The following is a 15,710-nucleotide window of genomic DNA, read 5'->3' as shown; positions in this document are numbered from 1 at the left end:
ACAAGGCTTTGAGAACTGAAGCTTTGATAGAAAAGAATGTTTTGTTTCCAGTCCCTTTCCCTCACTATTTTTGTCACACATTGACCACTGCCTCCTTGGCACTTTGTACCCACCATGACTGTATTACATTTTTTAAAGAAAACTTGATTTTAGCATTATGACCATTCAGGACAATGATGAAGTATACATTTCCTACAAACAGCTGACAGCTAATAACAAACAACAAAAGCTAATAAGCTGAAAGAAGATGGATGGCCTGGGTTAATACTTGGGTTAAAATACACTAGCTAAACAAAAGGTTGGGAGTTTCTAGAGTTGTGCCTATCTTTACAATATTTAGCTTAGTAAAACCTAGGACAACCGTCCGTGGATAAATCAAAATTCCCGAGTCATGAAAATAGTCTGAGATGATTTTAGTAAAAGCAAATATCAGTGCCCAATTTTCCCATCAAGGACTGAAGACATTGGTTCTGACTGGAGCCTTATGCTTCAACTGTCTTTTCTTTATTAGGATTGTTAGTGTCACATTGCAAGGCCAGAGAAGGAAGATGTTATATAAGGTGCCTCAATGTGTCAAACCAACTAATGACAAGGAAAAGATGGAACAACAACAACAACAAAACAGAGCCAGTGGAGTTTGATTACTCTCATGATTTATTAATATTCAGATTGAAAAAGGAGCCTTAGAGCCGCAAGTTACGCTAATTGGCACATTTGCTTTATTTATTTATTTATTTATTTATTTTTAAAACAAACTGGGTTTTTAATTTTTTTTTTTCCTTTTTGTTCATTCCATCACATTGAAAAGGAGGAAAAGAAAAATGGTTTTGAATTCACTTGATATTTTGGACTCCTCAGATGAACGGAACATTGCACACACACTTTGAACAGAGAGATAGAGAAGAAAGTGGACTCCCACAGGGCCACGCGCACCAGATCAAAGAACTTGGATACAGTGCAAGAATTTCCCAAAATGATTGGATCATCATTACCAAAAACTCGCCATAACAACACCAAGAAACAAAAATGTTTAAGCCACACTGTTTGACTTGGGATCTTTCCTGCTTTTTTTTTTTTTTTTTTTTTTTTTTTAATGTTTGCCACACAGAGAGAAAGAGGACCAGTGGGTGGGAGAGGACAGACTCACAGATGTGAGCAGGACAGGAAGGGAAGCTTCAGAGTGGAGTTGGATAAAGGGTGGGGAGAGACAAGGGTCAGGAGAGGGAGATTGGGGACGTGGAGAGCCATTTCTTAAAGTTCAGGCATGTTCTTGGTCCGCCTCACGTTCTTCTCCTTTACCCTCGTCCTGTCGGGCACTTTCCTTAGGTTTGGTTTCATCTACAGCTTCTGAGAAAGAAAGCAAGATGGGGTGGGGAGAAATAAAAAAGAGAGTTAGTGTTTTATCTCATCTGTTCATGTGATGGTGCAATGTTGTTATTCTTTTCATACTACTTCATAAGAGCTTTAAGATAGAAATAGAATATTGCTATCCTTGTAATAAAATTTCCAAGTTCAGAAGGATTTACCTCCAGCAGACAGTTCAGTGATAAGTATGGGAATGCTCAGGAACAAAGGTAAGATATTAGGGGCAAGGAGTCCTCTAAATAGAAATTCCAGTGTTCCTTAAAACTCAGCCTTATAATCACGGTATCGCATGCAGGGCTCTTAACATACGGAATCAACAATGACCTTGTATCCCTTTTCCATTATTCAGACTAATTGTGACAGATACTTTATAAGGATTGTTCAACATCCATTTCAACTCTCTTATCCTTTGACTTCTACTACTACAAAGCTGGGAAGGGAAATACTTGAATTTCCCGTTCCTCTTGGAGTTATGATTTATTACAATGAAAGGATACAAAGCAAAATCAACAAAGGGAAAAGTTGCATGGGGTGAGGTCTGGAAGAAACCAAGACCAAGCATCCAAGTGTCCTTTCCCAGTGGGGTCATACAGGACACATTTATTTCCTCTGGTAATGAATTGTAACACTACACATGAGATGCCACCCACCAGGGAAGATCGGATGAGCCTAGGAGTCCAGGGTTTTTATTGGGGGCTGGTCACCTAGGCATTCTCTGCAGAGCATGTGCCAAAATTCCAGACTCCCAAAATGAATGCAGGTGTTCAGCATAAGCCATGTTGTTTACACAAAAAGTACAGGAAACAGTGAGCCACTATTTCCAACTGGGGAATAATGGGGAACCTCTCAAAATCCAAGTTGCCAGATGCCAGCCCCAAGGATCAACATTCCAAGCAGGTCTAAGGATAGCAATCTCAGACCTACTATATTAATTTTTTTCTGCATATTCCCTTATGTTAAAAATGCTGGGGTCCTTTAAAATGAAACTGTTTTATTGTTTTTCTCCTCTTAATGCCTCCTGGCTACTTGCTGATTTTTCTTGGAAAGATAAACTGAAATGAAAGGAATCTTGCTAGGTTGAAGAATTTGTATTTAATTTGGAGACAGTGAAGAGCCTTTAAAAGCACTTGAAGAAAGAAGTATAATACAGCTGTGCTTTAAAAAGCACAGCTTTTCTAAACTAGCAATACTGCATAAAATGGATTTGGTGTTGGGTGGAGACGTTGACACTAGAGAAATGGGGACCATTTAGGAGACCATTAGAAAACCTTATAAAAATGGATGTATATTATGAAGAGAAAAACAAAATATGGCGGGAGGAAACAATCTAATGTAACAATCTTTTACAACTACAAAATGTGGCAGGCTAAGAACTCATAATGATATAGGGGGATCCTATATGCAAATGAAGGAACAGTAATTAGATGTGGGCCACAAGATGGATCAAGCTAAACCCACCTTGATAAGAGTCTGGGGGTGAGTTTGGGAAAGGTTTAAACCTCAGACAAAGGTTATGTTTAATTTGAGTTACGGATAAAATGGGTCTATTTGAGCCTGAATGCTGGAGACAACTTCTGGATACTACTCACTTGTTCCTTCTCTCACTGATGCCAACTCTAGACAAGTCATTGTAATTAATAAACCATGCTGACCACATAGTTGTATATCTACATTTTCTTACCTGTTCTATTTGGCAGCCTCACTGTCTGGAAAGAATCATGAATTATGACTCTCCTGGCCTCTTGTACTAAGTATCTAGCTATAGCTAACATTTTTTAAGCTCTTAACATATGTTCAGAAAAGTTCTAAGGGTACTTGTATCATTTCATTTACTCCTCACAGCTGCCTTATTCACCCATTTTATAGCTGGGGAAACTGAGGTATAGGAAAGTTAGGTAACTTACGTGAGGCCACACCATTAGTAAATGGCAGCAGTGAATTCCAACCCAGGACAGAGCCATCTAGGCAGCCTCTACTTTGGTTTTCTCTCCTATCTCTTACCATTGCCCAGGAGGGTTGGGTGGGCTCAGAGTGAGAACTCAAGCAGGGAGCCCACACATTTGTATGCCTGGAGACTACAAAGTCTAAAAACATGGTTTTGGTAAAAGCAGCTCAAAATGGAGGAATAACCCTGGATTGTCTTCAAAATATGAGGCTAGTCTTAGCACTTGCTGGCCCTAATCACATATTCATAAATGCTAGATAAAACTTAATATGTAATCCTTAGTATTTTGTGTAAAAACATTGATCATTGTGATCAGTGTCAAAGACAGAAGAATGGCTGAGGCCAGTTGGTCACTCCAATTACCATGATCCAAGTAGGATTAATAACCACATCCCCCATCTAGAGGATCAACTTCTCTCTGAGACAGTTACTACTTAACAAAGGCTATAGAAGCTAAAAGGCTGAAGTGAGATTTTCAGTGCCAAGTGATATCAGAACAAGTGAGTAGAAGTATATAGCCCAGAAGCCGGCAAATGAGAAAAGCCTGGAGTTGCTGGTATAGCAGTTGAAATCTAGCAAGTTAAAGAGTAGAATTTCACTATTTCTTTTTAAACTCTGAGTTACTTATATTTCTTAGGAAGAAACTCCTAATATTAATACTGTTATACTGGGTTAAGATATTATAGGAAAATTTTAGTGGTTTGGGCTAAAAGGGAAAAAAGAAAATTTTTTCCTAAGATATGTAATTGGGTAGTTTTTCAAATGGAACATGGTCATATTTTCAAGAGAAAGTGGCCTTATTCCAAGAGCTCAAAATTTATTTGATCTACCCTCCTGATATGCCATAATTTCAATGGTATATAGCTATTTAGTCTCAGGAACTATATGCTGTCAATTTGGACAGATGGTGTTAGAATCTGACAAAGAGCTGTAATCTTACCAGCCCATGACATTTTACCATTAACAAAAACATTGCTTCTTCCAGGCTCAAAGACCTCTTAGAAATTGCCATGTTCATTGGCAGTCTCCATAAATTTTACCATTTCTGTTTAACTTAAAAAGATAAAGTTAACATCATAGATGGCAAAGTCATGTGTTCTTAATGTTCCATAGTTGAAGGATGGTTTAGAAAGGAAGGGAAAAGAAGTTCATTCAATGAACTGTACTGAGCCTTATTATATGCCAGGCATAGATCCACACACAGCAAACACAGCAGTGGTAACACAGCAAAGAAACACCCAGCAGGAATTCTCTACCTTCTTTAAGTTTATATGCTAGTGATTACTGTAATGATGTGTTGTTTGGTGGAGAATGGGTAGTGAAGGAAACAAAGTAGCTAGACAGAAAGAGCTCAGCCCAAAGGAGCATAATTTTTCCTGGGCCACTTCTCTTTGGTTTGCAAAGTTGGGTACCTTTAGTGAATCTAAGTTTTGAAAAATAGAGAGTCCTACTAGTTTTTCTCATTTTTGATCCATAACCACCATTCTGAAGAAAGACCAAGACCACATTTCCTTCTCCTATATCTCTTCTTTCCAATAAAACTGTTGAAAATTATTTTCTTTCTTAGAACTTCTCCAGATACATAAGGGTGTCTCATTTTTCTGTGGTGGATAAAAAATAGAGAAAACCATGTTTCCTTGAGCTTGCTCTATTCATAAAGTATAAACAAGTATGAGGGTGACCATGTAATTGTTTCATCTAATTGAAGAGTCTACCATGTGAAAACTGTTTACTCAATTTATCAATAAGTTTTAACCTACATACAAGTGTTCTGCCACTTAGAAACCAGTGGATCATTGATATTGTCTTCATGAATAAGACATTGACATGCACTTGTACCTTTTTGTCTTTCTATTTAATACCCAAATATAATCACTGTAACAGCAGGCATTTACTGACCACTAGAGCACACATTTATCCTTCTCACACAGACATATTTGGGCTTGCCCTAAACTGCTCAATACTGGACTTCTCCTTACTTCTAAAAATACATGGATAGATATTAGATCAATTCTATAATTCTTCTACACACTTAAGGGTAGCCAGTTTCCTGGACTCTTCTCTCATTTTCATACATGGCCCAAAACAACTGAAAACATTATCTCCAAAGCTGAGTGACCAAGCTGTACCCTTTAGTATCTGGAATGTAATTTGTCTTAGTTATTACTCCCAAATTGAAAAGTTTTTTGGGACCCTTAACTTCTAAACAATTTCACCTAGCATGAGACAGCAATAAAGATGGAAGTTATTTCTATGTCCGTTTAAATAGTGTGGTGATAGCATTAAAAGAACAAGGGGATCCAAGTGAATAATTTCACAGTGGTCCTTGAAATATGTGTACCAAACTAGCTCTCCGATCCTTGCCGAAATAGACAGTGGAAGCAACTGTTGCTTTTACGCATTCTATTCATTTCCTCGAAAGGGTGAATGTGTCTGTGCATCCTGTTGGTGAGCAAATAACAGGAGCATATGCAGCGGCGGCTGCTTGTGTGCTCAGCCAAGCAGCCAGGCTGCAATGCTGCTAGAGGGATGGCGGGGTTCCCAGCTGCCATAGCCTACACTGAGCTCTAATGGCCCTGTTTACTGGATCCGGTCCAGGCCCCTCCACAGCCCTACATTACTGAAATTAGGTTGAGTGGATTTCTGAGTAAAACATTACCTCTTGGGACCTGCCCAGTTCTCCCCAGCCTTGTCAACATTGATTAAATTGAAGTTGCTATCATCCTGGGGCCATGCCCACAATTACTCTACCAATCACCACTAGGCTGGGGTGTTTGCTTCCTTTCCCTTTTCATTTTCATCTTTCTTGAATATTAATCACCATCACCTCAAAGGCTCAAAGGAAAGCAACAAAAAAAAATTATTCTGTAGCAAACTCACGTATGCGGCTTTTGCTACTTACATAGTCCTTCTCTTGAGCAGATTAACAGACGTCAGTATGGAGCCTGGACAATGGCTTTTGGTGGTCATTCGGATACAAGTTTTATCTCTTTTCATGACTATGTTTCATATTTTAAATTCTTTTCAAATCACTGAGCCAGTATGCACCATTTTGATGTCAGCAGAATGGTGCAAATATCACCTATACCCCCACCCTTTGCTTTCTGAGCCATTGAAAGAAAGAATAACCCTATTACTTACAAAAGTACTTGCTTGAGGATTTCACAGAATAACAAGAAAGAATTTAATCAAGAAGAAAACACAGAGGCATCATGGTTGGTTCCCAGTGATACTGAAGCATACCATACATTTCCACCTCTTCTCCCAAGGATTTAAGCCAAAGCCAACCAAATTTATATTTTAGCTTTGACTCTGCCACTATTCCTATGACCTCAAAGAAGTTACTTTTCCTTTCTTTGCCTCAGTTTCCTAATCTATAAACAATACGGATAATAATGTCCTGCCTTAGTGCATGTTGTTTTGAGGTTGAAGGAAGGCTTTTTAAAGTACTTCATAAAATTTAAAATGATGAATATGGGATGTCAAGATTTTAATCCAACCTGTGGGATTTGGGTAAAAGCCAGCCATCAAAATTTAGCATTCTCACCCTGGAGGAAAAAAAAAATCCCTCTCTTTTATAGATAAATGATTAAGAGAACTTTTCTTTCAGAATATTCCTATAAAGTCTCTGACACTGATCAGAAATGAAGGATACAAGCAATGTATTAATTAACTAGAGCTACTTAGTTACAGAAGTTGGGACAGAATCAAGGATTTCTAACTTACAGAACAAAAGTTAATCCTTTTCTCCCAAAAGAGAAGAAACTTAGAGATAAAAATAGATTAAAACAAAAATCAAAGGAAGTCAAAGAAGTTAACTGACCTTGAATAATCCTTAAACATTCTTTATTCAAAATGTCTACCAAACTATCAAAAATTACTGACCTAGCTTTTTTTTTTAAAAAATCTTCATTTTATTGAGTTATATTCACATACCACGCAGTCATACAAAACAAATCGTACTTTCGATTGTTCACAGTACCATTACATAGTTGTACATTCATCACCTACATCAATCCCTGACACCTTCATTAGCACACACACAAAAATAACAAGAATAATAATTAAAGTGAAAAAGAGCAATTGAAGTAAAAAAGAACACTGGGTACCTTTGTCTGTTTGTTTCCTTCCCCTATTTTTCTACTCATCCATCCATAAACTAGACAAAGTGGAGTGTGGTCTTTATGGCTTTCCCAATCCCATTGTCACCCCTCATAAGCTACATTTTTATACAACTGTCTTCGAGATTCATGGGTTCTGGGTTGTAGTTTGATAGTTTCAGGTATCCACCACCAGCTACCCCAATTCTTTAGAACCTAAAAAGGGTTGCCTAAAGTGTGCGTAAGAGTGTCCACCAGAGTGACCTCTCGGCTCCTTTTGGAATCTCTCTGCCACTGAAGCTTATTTCATTTCCTTTCACATCCCCCTTTTGGTCAAGAAGATGTTCTCCGTCCCACGATGCCAGGTCCACATTCCTCCCCGGGAGTCATATTCCACGTTGCCAGGGAGATTCACTCTCCTGGGTGTCTGATCCCACGTAGGGGGGAGGGCAGTGATTTCACCTTTCAAGTTGGCTTAGCCAGAGAGAGAGGGCCACATCTGAGCAACAAAGAGGCATTCGGGAGGAGGCTCTTAGGCACAACCATAGGGAGGCCTAGCCTCTCGTTTGCAGCAACCGTCTTCCCAAGGGTAAAACTTATGGTAGAGGGCTCAACCCATCAAACCACCAGTCCCCTATGTCTGTCTGACCTAGCTTTTTTGCCCATTAAAAATATTCAGAATGATCAATAAATTAGAATTAATATGGCTTTTATAGTTGCCCTAAATCATGTTTGAAACAAGATGGGTAAATGCATAAAATTAAACATTGTTAACTTTATTTCTTACCATTATCACAATGAATAAGTCAACTTTTATAGGCTAAAAAAAAAAAAAAAAAAAATCTCCAAATTGAGGTACATTTTCACTCCAGCATAAAAGTCAAGTAGACGTACCCTTTCATCCCTCCTCTCAGCTAAATTATCTGCTGCGTTGGCAGTTGAATCTGTATCATCTATCAAGGTATTGTTTATTGTTAGCATAAATGAGTGAAGACAAGGGATGGGGCATCAACATTAAGATAAACCATGACAGCTCCAGACACTAAGAAATTTTAAGAAGTACTCTGAAAGGAATAGGAAAGAAATGTCTTGATACTGAGTGCCAATAATAGTGATAATGAGAAGCAGTTCAGCCTAGAGAGTAAGTTGGTTTCCTCTTTTCTGTAGAGTTATACATTAAAAAGTTTGAAATTCCATCTAATCAGAGTATGTGCCTAAACTCCACCACGCACTTCTAAAGACCTAAACGGTCTTTTCAAATTCTCAGGATCTTGCCATAAGTTGACTGCAGTGGTCATTACCACAGTTGCAATGTTGGCTCATAGTAATTTGCTTTCAATGATTTCAAAATTTCTTTTTGAAATAAGGATATTTCTCCCAGGGAAATTCAAAACACATGCACACACACACAAATGTATACATGCAAACAGAGGGTTTGGGGCTTTTATGGTTTTATTTAAGAACTTTGAGATACAGTATAGAACCACAGAATCCTGGAGTTTGAAAGGATGTGAGAGAAAAAAATAAAAGGGAGTCTCATACCTGTCTTCAAGAACTAACTTCAAATCAGGAGTCCTGGATTACAGTGCTCCCTTTTCCATTTTGCAATGTTAAAATTACATGCAAGATATTTTTAATTAATTGAGTAAAAAAAAGAATAATGCATATTTTAGATTTTACAAATGGCCTACTAAAGCAAAAGAGGATAGCAAAAAAAAAAAAAAAAAAAAAAAAGGAATTCTCAATATTTTCTCTCCCCTCACCAGCCATTCAAATAATCTCTATATCTCAATATCCATATCTTCCAGATGGCCTTTGTTTTTTGTAGCAGATGCTGTTGTTGCCCCACTCAGTCCCCGTTTCCTAGGCTGCTACACCCGTCTCCCAGCTGCTGGAGATGTTGTTGCCTTTAACACTTATCCTCTTGAAGGGATATGAATTGGGAGCCATCTCAACCTGAGTTGCCTGAGAAGTCATGCCCTACCCAACTGTTAATAGCTAGTATCTGATAATGCCATTGCTCTTACTTCAGGGCAAGACAAACTCTGTGTTGAAATTTTAGCTTCAGAGCTCTCTGTGGGATTGGGCTAAGACTAGATTTCTCCTGATCTGTGGGATTGGGCTAAGACTAGATTTCTCCTGAACTACATCTTTGCCTGGCTTCTCTCCCTGCTCTGTCCTCTTTCCTCACTGCCTTATAGATTTCCGCCAGAAAGCACATCCTCAATTAATTATTTGTACAAGAATCATCTTCCCAGGCTCTGCTTTGAGTGGTATGTACCCTAGAAAGACATGTTTGTAAACTTAATCCATTCCTGTGGGTATAAACCCCATTGTAAGCAGGATCTTTTGATGAGGTTATTTTAGTTAAGGTGTGACCCATCTCAATCAGTATGGGTCTTAATCCTATTATTAGAGTACTTTTATAAATGAAATGAAATTCAGACAGAGAGAAAACCACAGAGGGAGCAGAGACAAACATCAATGGAATCAGGAAAAGAAGGGAGAGACCAGGAGGTACCATCATGTGCCTTTCCATGTGATAAGCTAAGGACCAAGGATAGCCAGCAGCCAGCCCTAGAATGTCACAGTCTTCAGGGAAAAAGCATTGCCTTAATTTGCACTTTTTTTCCTAGCCTCAAAACCATGAGCTATTAAATTCCCATTGTTTGAGTGAGCCCATTGCATGGTATTTGCTTGAGCAACCAAGGAAACTAAAACAGGAACCCTACCAAAGGTATTCTTTTAATCAAAAATTAAGTATTGGAATTGGGAGGCAAGGCAACCAATTACTTTAAAAGCCAATATACCTAGTAAATCTTGAAGATTTAAATAATTTGAATTTGCTGTTCAGTCATCGCTCATGATCTAGTTCTTATGTCGATTCCACACATCCAATCCATAAGCAGAGTTAATCACTTCCTTCTCTTTATTTATATGGAAGTATATCCTTTGCATTATGTATGCTAGTTTGTGGTATCTTTTCTAGTATCCCTCAGTTTACTGCAAACTAAATTCACAAACATAAAGAATGCATATGCTAGAATATAAACTCCTTAAAGGCAGAGGTTTTTAATTTTGCTCACTGAATCTCAAGTTCTTAGAACAGTGCCTGGCAAATAATATATATTTTTTAATGAATCAACACTTCTATATACTCCCAGGTACTAGTATCATGTTTATCACAAGTTAAATATTTAATATTTATAGGAGGAAGGAAAATCATGGACACATGGAAAAATCCCAAGGATGCTTTATGACATGTAGATAAAAGCTCAATTACTTCAGGTGGAAAAGAAGTGAACATGTAAGGTAACCAAACCAAAGGAAATTTGTAGATGATTGTCTGAATTTCAAAATATTGGATTATAAAAAGGAACTCCAATATTATTCTGGTTCATGGCCATGGAAAGCATTATACCATCATTGTTCTAGTTTGCTAATGCTGCCAGAATGCAAAACACCAGAGATGGATTGGCTTTTATAAAAGGGGGTTGATTTGGTTACACAGTTACAGTCTTAAGGCCATAAAGTGTCCAAGGTAACACACCAGCAATCAGGTACCTTCACTGGAGGAAGTCCAGTGGTGTCTGGAAAACCTCTGTTAGCTGGGAAGGCACATGACTGGCATCTGCTCCAAAGTTCTGGTGTCAAAATGGCTTTCTCCCAAGATGTTCCTCTCTAGGCCGCAGTTCCTCAAAAATGTCACTTAGTTGCTCTTGGGGCATTTTTCCTCTCTTAACTTCACTGAAGCAAAAGTCTGCCTTCAATGGCCATCTTCAAACTGTCTCTCATCTGCAGCTCCCCTTTCAGCTCCTGTGCATTCTTCAAAGTGTCCCTCTTGGCTGTAGCTCCTCTTCAAAATGTCACTGACAGCTGCACTGAGTTCCTTCTGTTTGTCAGCTCATTTATATGGCTCCAGTGATTTAATTTAGACCCACCCTGAATGGGCGGGGTAACACTTCCATGGAAATTATCCAATAAGAGTCATCACCCACAGTTGGGTGGGGTGCATCTCCATGGAAATACTCAAAGAATTACAATCTAATTAACACTGAAAGGTCTGCCCACCCAAGATTACATTAAAGATAATGGCATTTGGGGGACATAATACATTCAAACTGGCACAATCATCTTCTATTTCATTGCTAATTTTGATTTTATATCTCTCTTCTAATTTTATAACAAATTATTCAAACATAAAAAACCGACATGTAAAAAACAGATATTTACTATAAGTTTAACTATTATTAGATGGCATAAATTACTCGTTAAGAGCACTGGTTCTGGAGCCAGACTGTGTGCTTTTATAGTCTATCTCTGACACTTACAAAGACTTTGGTAATTTGGCCTCTTTTTGCCCTATTATCCTTATCTCTAGTTGGTGATAATAGTGGTACCCATTTCATGGGGTTGCTGTAAGAGTTAAATGTGTTAATGATTTCAAATATTTAACAATGAATGGCATTGGGAACTAAACTGCTTAACATGTCAAACAATATGCTAAGGGATTTCTCATATGGGCATTCAATATGCATCATCCCTGCTTTTCTATTTCTTCATCAGCAAAGTAGGAATAATAATACCTATTGCATATATTTGTAACACACATTAGGGGGGGAAAAAAGCACAGTGCTGCTGCCTTGCTCAAATAGTTGCCTAACAGAGAATAGTTACCTTCTCTGTCTCTCTACTAATTCATGCTTATCCAATCTTAGCCCTCAACCAAAGAGAAACTTTGTTTAAATATCCTAAGAAAGGGAAAGAAAAGTCTTTGGCTTATGAGGTTTTTGCTTTTAGAGTGAAAAAAAAATAGTCCTTTGAAAAAAATATTTAGAAGTCAAGGGCCAAAGTCCAGAAATGACTGCAAGGGTGAAAGTGACCATTGACCTAACAAAGAAGGAGAGTCATAATTCGTTGAGTCAAGAATTAAGACTGCCGAATGGTAGTGTCTTAAAAGGCAAAAATCTCTCTGTTATTGCCTCTACTTAAACCCAGGACCATCTTCTCTAGTTCCCACCTGCTTTAGTTTCATAGGCTGCTCAAGCAAATGCCATGCAAAGGGATGGCTTAAACAGAGGAAATTTAATGGCTCATGGTTTTGAGGCCAGGAAAAGGTCCAAATCAAGGCATCATCAAAGCAATGCTTTCTCCCCAAAGACAAGTGGCGAACTGGGGCTGGTGCTTGTGATCTTTGGTCTTTGGCTCCTCCATCCATGACAATGCCCATGGCGGCCAATCCTGGCCTTTTGGTTCTCTTCTGGGTTCCACTGATGTTCAGCTTCTTGCTTCCTGTGGTTTTCTCTCCATCTGTCTGAATTTCATTCCACTTTTAAAGGACTCCAGTATTAGGAGGAAGAACCATCCTGACTGAGTTGGGCCACACCTTAACTGAAGTAACCTCATCAAGAAGTCCTACTTACAATGGGATTTACACTCACAGGAATGGATTAAGTTTAAGAACATGTTTTCCTGGGGCACATATAGCTTCAAACCACCACAATACTCAGAGAATAGCAGCCAGTTGATTTCAAAAGGAAATAACCTTATCTTTGTACTTAACTCAGTTTGATTCTCCACATTTGTAGAAAAACTTTTATCATACTAAATGAGTGAGAGCCAAGTCACTTCCTCTCCTCAGCTACATAGTAAATCTTGCATCCAGTAGTCAGGTTACAGAGGGAATGGCAACACTCCAGGCTTATGGAAGTATACCCAATTTTAAGAAAAATCCCCTTAATCTGTCATAATTATAGAATCCTAGATAGATTTTTTTCAGCTTTATTATGAGAAAGATCTTTTCATTTCCAGAAAGACTTGCAGTCATCCAGAGACATGGGTTTAGGGTTTATGTTGGGGGAGAAATCCCTGGGGGCTGTGCAGAAGGGTTATTCTTTTTTCCCTATGTACCTCCTCAATTCTGGGCCTTTTGAAGCAGGGAATCCCAGCAGACTTTCATGAATAGAGAGGATGGGGGACGAAGTGGCCATGTGGTCAGCATGGGAGGAGACATGCAAGATGGAGCATGGTTCATATTCTTAAAAGATTTCCAGGCAAAAAAAATCATACTTCTTTTGGAATATTGTTCAAATACTTTTGGAATTAGCACATTCCCCTCTAGTGATTATCTATAATTCCTTCTGCCTCATTTTGGAAGAAGTTAATAATTTTCAAAATTCAGATCTCATATGACTTAGATTTCAATGACTTAGGTCCATCCTTAGGTGATGAGGAAAAATTAAACAGATGAATTGTGTTTGGTTACCATGTTTCATTGAACTGTACTCTCTTTAGGAATTTATATTGTATCTATTGTATTCAACAATAGATTGCCCTAGACCTTATTTGGTGATTAGTAACAAAAGTGTTAATGTAGTAATTTGTGTTTGCCAGGCCTTGAAAATGTTAATGACCTATCTTCCAGGTTATACTGATTTTCATGTAAAAGATCAACTAATCATCTATTATGTTTTAATAAATATTTAATGTTTTTAATAAATAAAGTATAAAGTTAATATACTTTATGATAAAGTTTGTATTTTCAACATTTATCTTAAAAAACAAAAGCAAATCTGGGTTGGTCAAATCCACTGATCTGATATTTATTTAAATGATTTGATGTTGTGACTCTAGGGTTAAAATACAGAAACTAAAGCGAGGTACCTTTTACCTCTATAAGGGTTGTACCACTAGTGGTTACAGCTGCCTAAATATATTTCCAATTTATGAATATCTATTGCCTGGATAACACTTAAATTTTAAAATAAAAGTACTACATCTATAAGTCATCTTCAGCTTGTGCCTTACCATGACTCTGCATGATGTGTTTGGGTAGTACTTGAAATTAGACAGACAATTATTTATCTTTGTTTAATTTTCCCTTATGGTTGTATCTACAAAGCACAAAGAAAACTAGAGATTTGGCAGTTGTCTTGCTAATTTTAGAATGAAAATTACTAAACAACATAATTCAGGACAAAAAAACAAAATCCATACATATTGTCACAGACTGAGTTTGTAATTGTCCCTATAATTACAGATTAGCGGAAGCTGAAGGAGAATTTAGAGATTATTTGTTCTCCTCCTCTCATTCCCTATGAAAAAACAAATGACAGAAGAGGTTTTGTGACTTGCCCAAAGTCACACAGCTATTAAGAATACAGTGATCCTTCCTTAGTACCAAAATACCTTTCACAGCCTTTGGGGATAAGTGGGTTATACTGCTTGATTTAACTTGTACTTCTTCCCAGTAGCCCTAAATGTACTGTAAGGCTCTATTCCTACTCCTTCCTTCCCTGCCTCCTTCTCTTTGTTCTTCCTTTCCTCTGTGGTGGATGTGTTTTGTCTTGATCTGTTCTGTGAAAATGTTTATTTTAACAGAAGAACCCCAAGGTCTAGCTGTGAGCACCAGGCCAGCTCCTGGCTCTCAGGAGCTGCTTTCCTCTTCCTCAGGAAAAATAGGGGTGATTGAAACTTGATTTTTCTTGGTCTAAGGTGTCACTGTTAAGGCCTTTCCTTGCATTTGCACTCCATAGTTTTCCATCTAGTAATACTTACAGATAGGTAATTCCCCTTGGCATCCCAGGCAGTCACAGAAGAAGACATTACATTGATTGCCCAAAGTCAGTGAAAAGATTCTCCCTTAATCCAGTGCCATCATCTCAAGCCCTATCCTGAAAATGCTTTTACTGGCTCTTAAAGATGCTTATGGTTCCCAGTGAAATACTGGCTCTATTTTCTAATTTAAAATATTTTAATTATATAAAATCTTTTGTAAGAAAGAAAGAGCAAGGCAGATCCGAGTCTGCCATCCTCGTCTCCTCACTTTACTGACATGACAAAACAGCAAGTTTGGGTTTTTCATCCTCTCTCTCTTCCCCTCCTTCCTTTAATGGACAGTTAAAAGGAAACTCCATCCTATGAAGGCTTTAATGCCTGCTGTAAATAAAGAGGAAATGAGAGGAAGAAGGAGGAGGGAAGGGAGAGGGGTGTGCGATAGAAGCTAGATTTGCAGCTCAATTGCAAGGCATTTCTCAGAGTGTCTAGACACCAGCTGCCTGGTTCCCATGGAAACCCACTAACTTTGGCTCATGGGCTGAGTAGTAAGGACTCCCAGGAGATCTGGTGGGGAGCATGGCGGTGGAGGGAGAGTAAAGAAGGTTGGTAGTGGTGGCACAGAGGGGGTTAGAATGAAATGGGAGAGAACAAGAGAAAACAGAATTCTCTTTGTAAAAGGGGCGCATTAACCTAGCTACAGTTTCTCTCATGCACATTACACACATGGTGACAAGGTACAAATC

At 38.2% G+C, this 15,710-nt stretch overlaps 1 protein-coding gene across 1 annotated transcript in view; it reads right to left on the bottom strand.

Moving 5' to 3' along the window:
- Positions 1-1,054: 1,054 nt before the first annotated feature.
- GAP43 (growth associated protein 43) overlaps positions 1,055-15,710 on the bottom strand; it is a 102,882-nt gene continuing 88,226 nt past the window's right edge. Inside the window, exon 3 of the mRNA XM_037839523.1 lies at positions 1,055-1,347. Within this exon, the coding sequence (XP_037695451.1) occupies positions 1,259-1,347 (89 nt within the window). The 3' untranslated portion in view covers positions 1,055-1,258. The remainder of the gene's footprint in view (positions 1,348-15,710) is intronic.

This window comes from Choloepus didactylus, chromosome 1 (genome assembly GCF_015220235.1).
Source record: "Choloepus didactylus isolate mChoDid1 chromosome 1, mChoDid1.pri, whole genome shotgun sequence".
NCBI lineage: Eukaryota > Metazoa > Chordata > Mammalia > Pilosa > Megalonychidae > Choloepus > Choloepus didactylus.
Note: the sequence above shows the minus strand (reverse complement) of the source record. Positions and strands in the feature narration are given on the sequence as shown.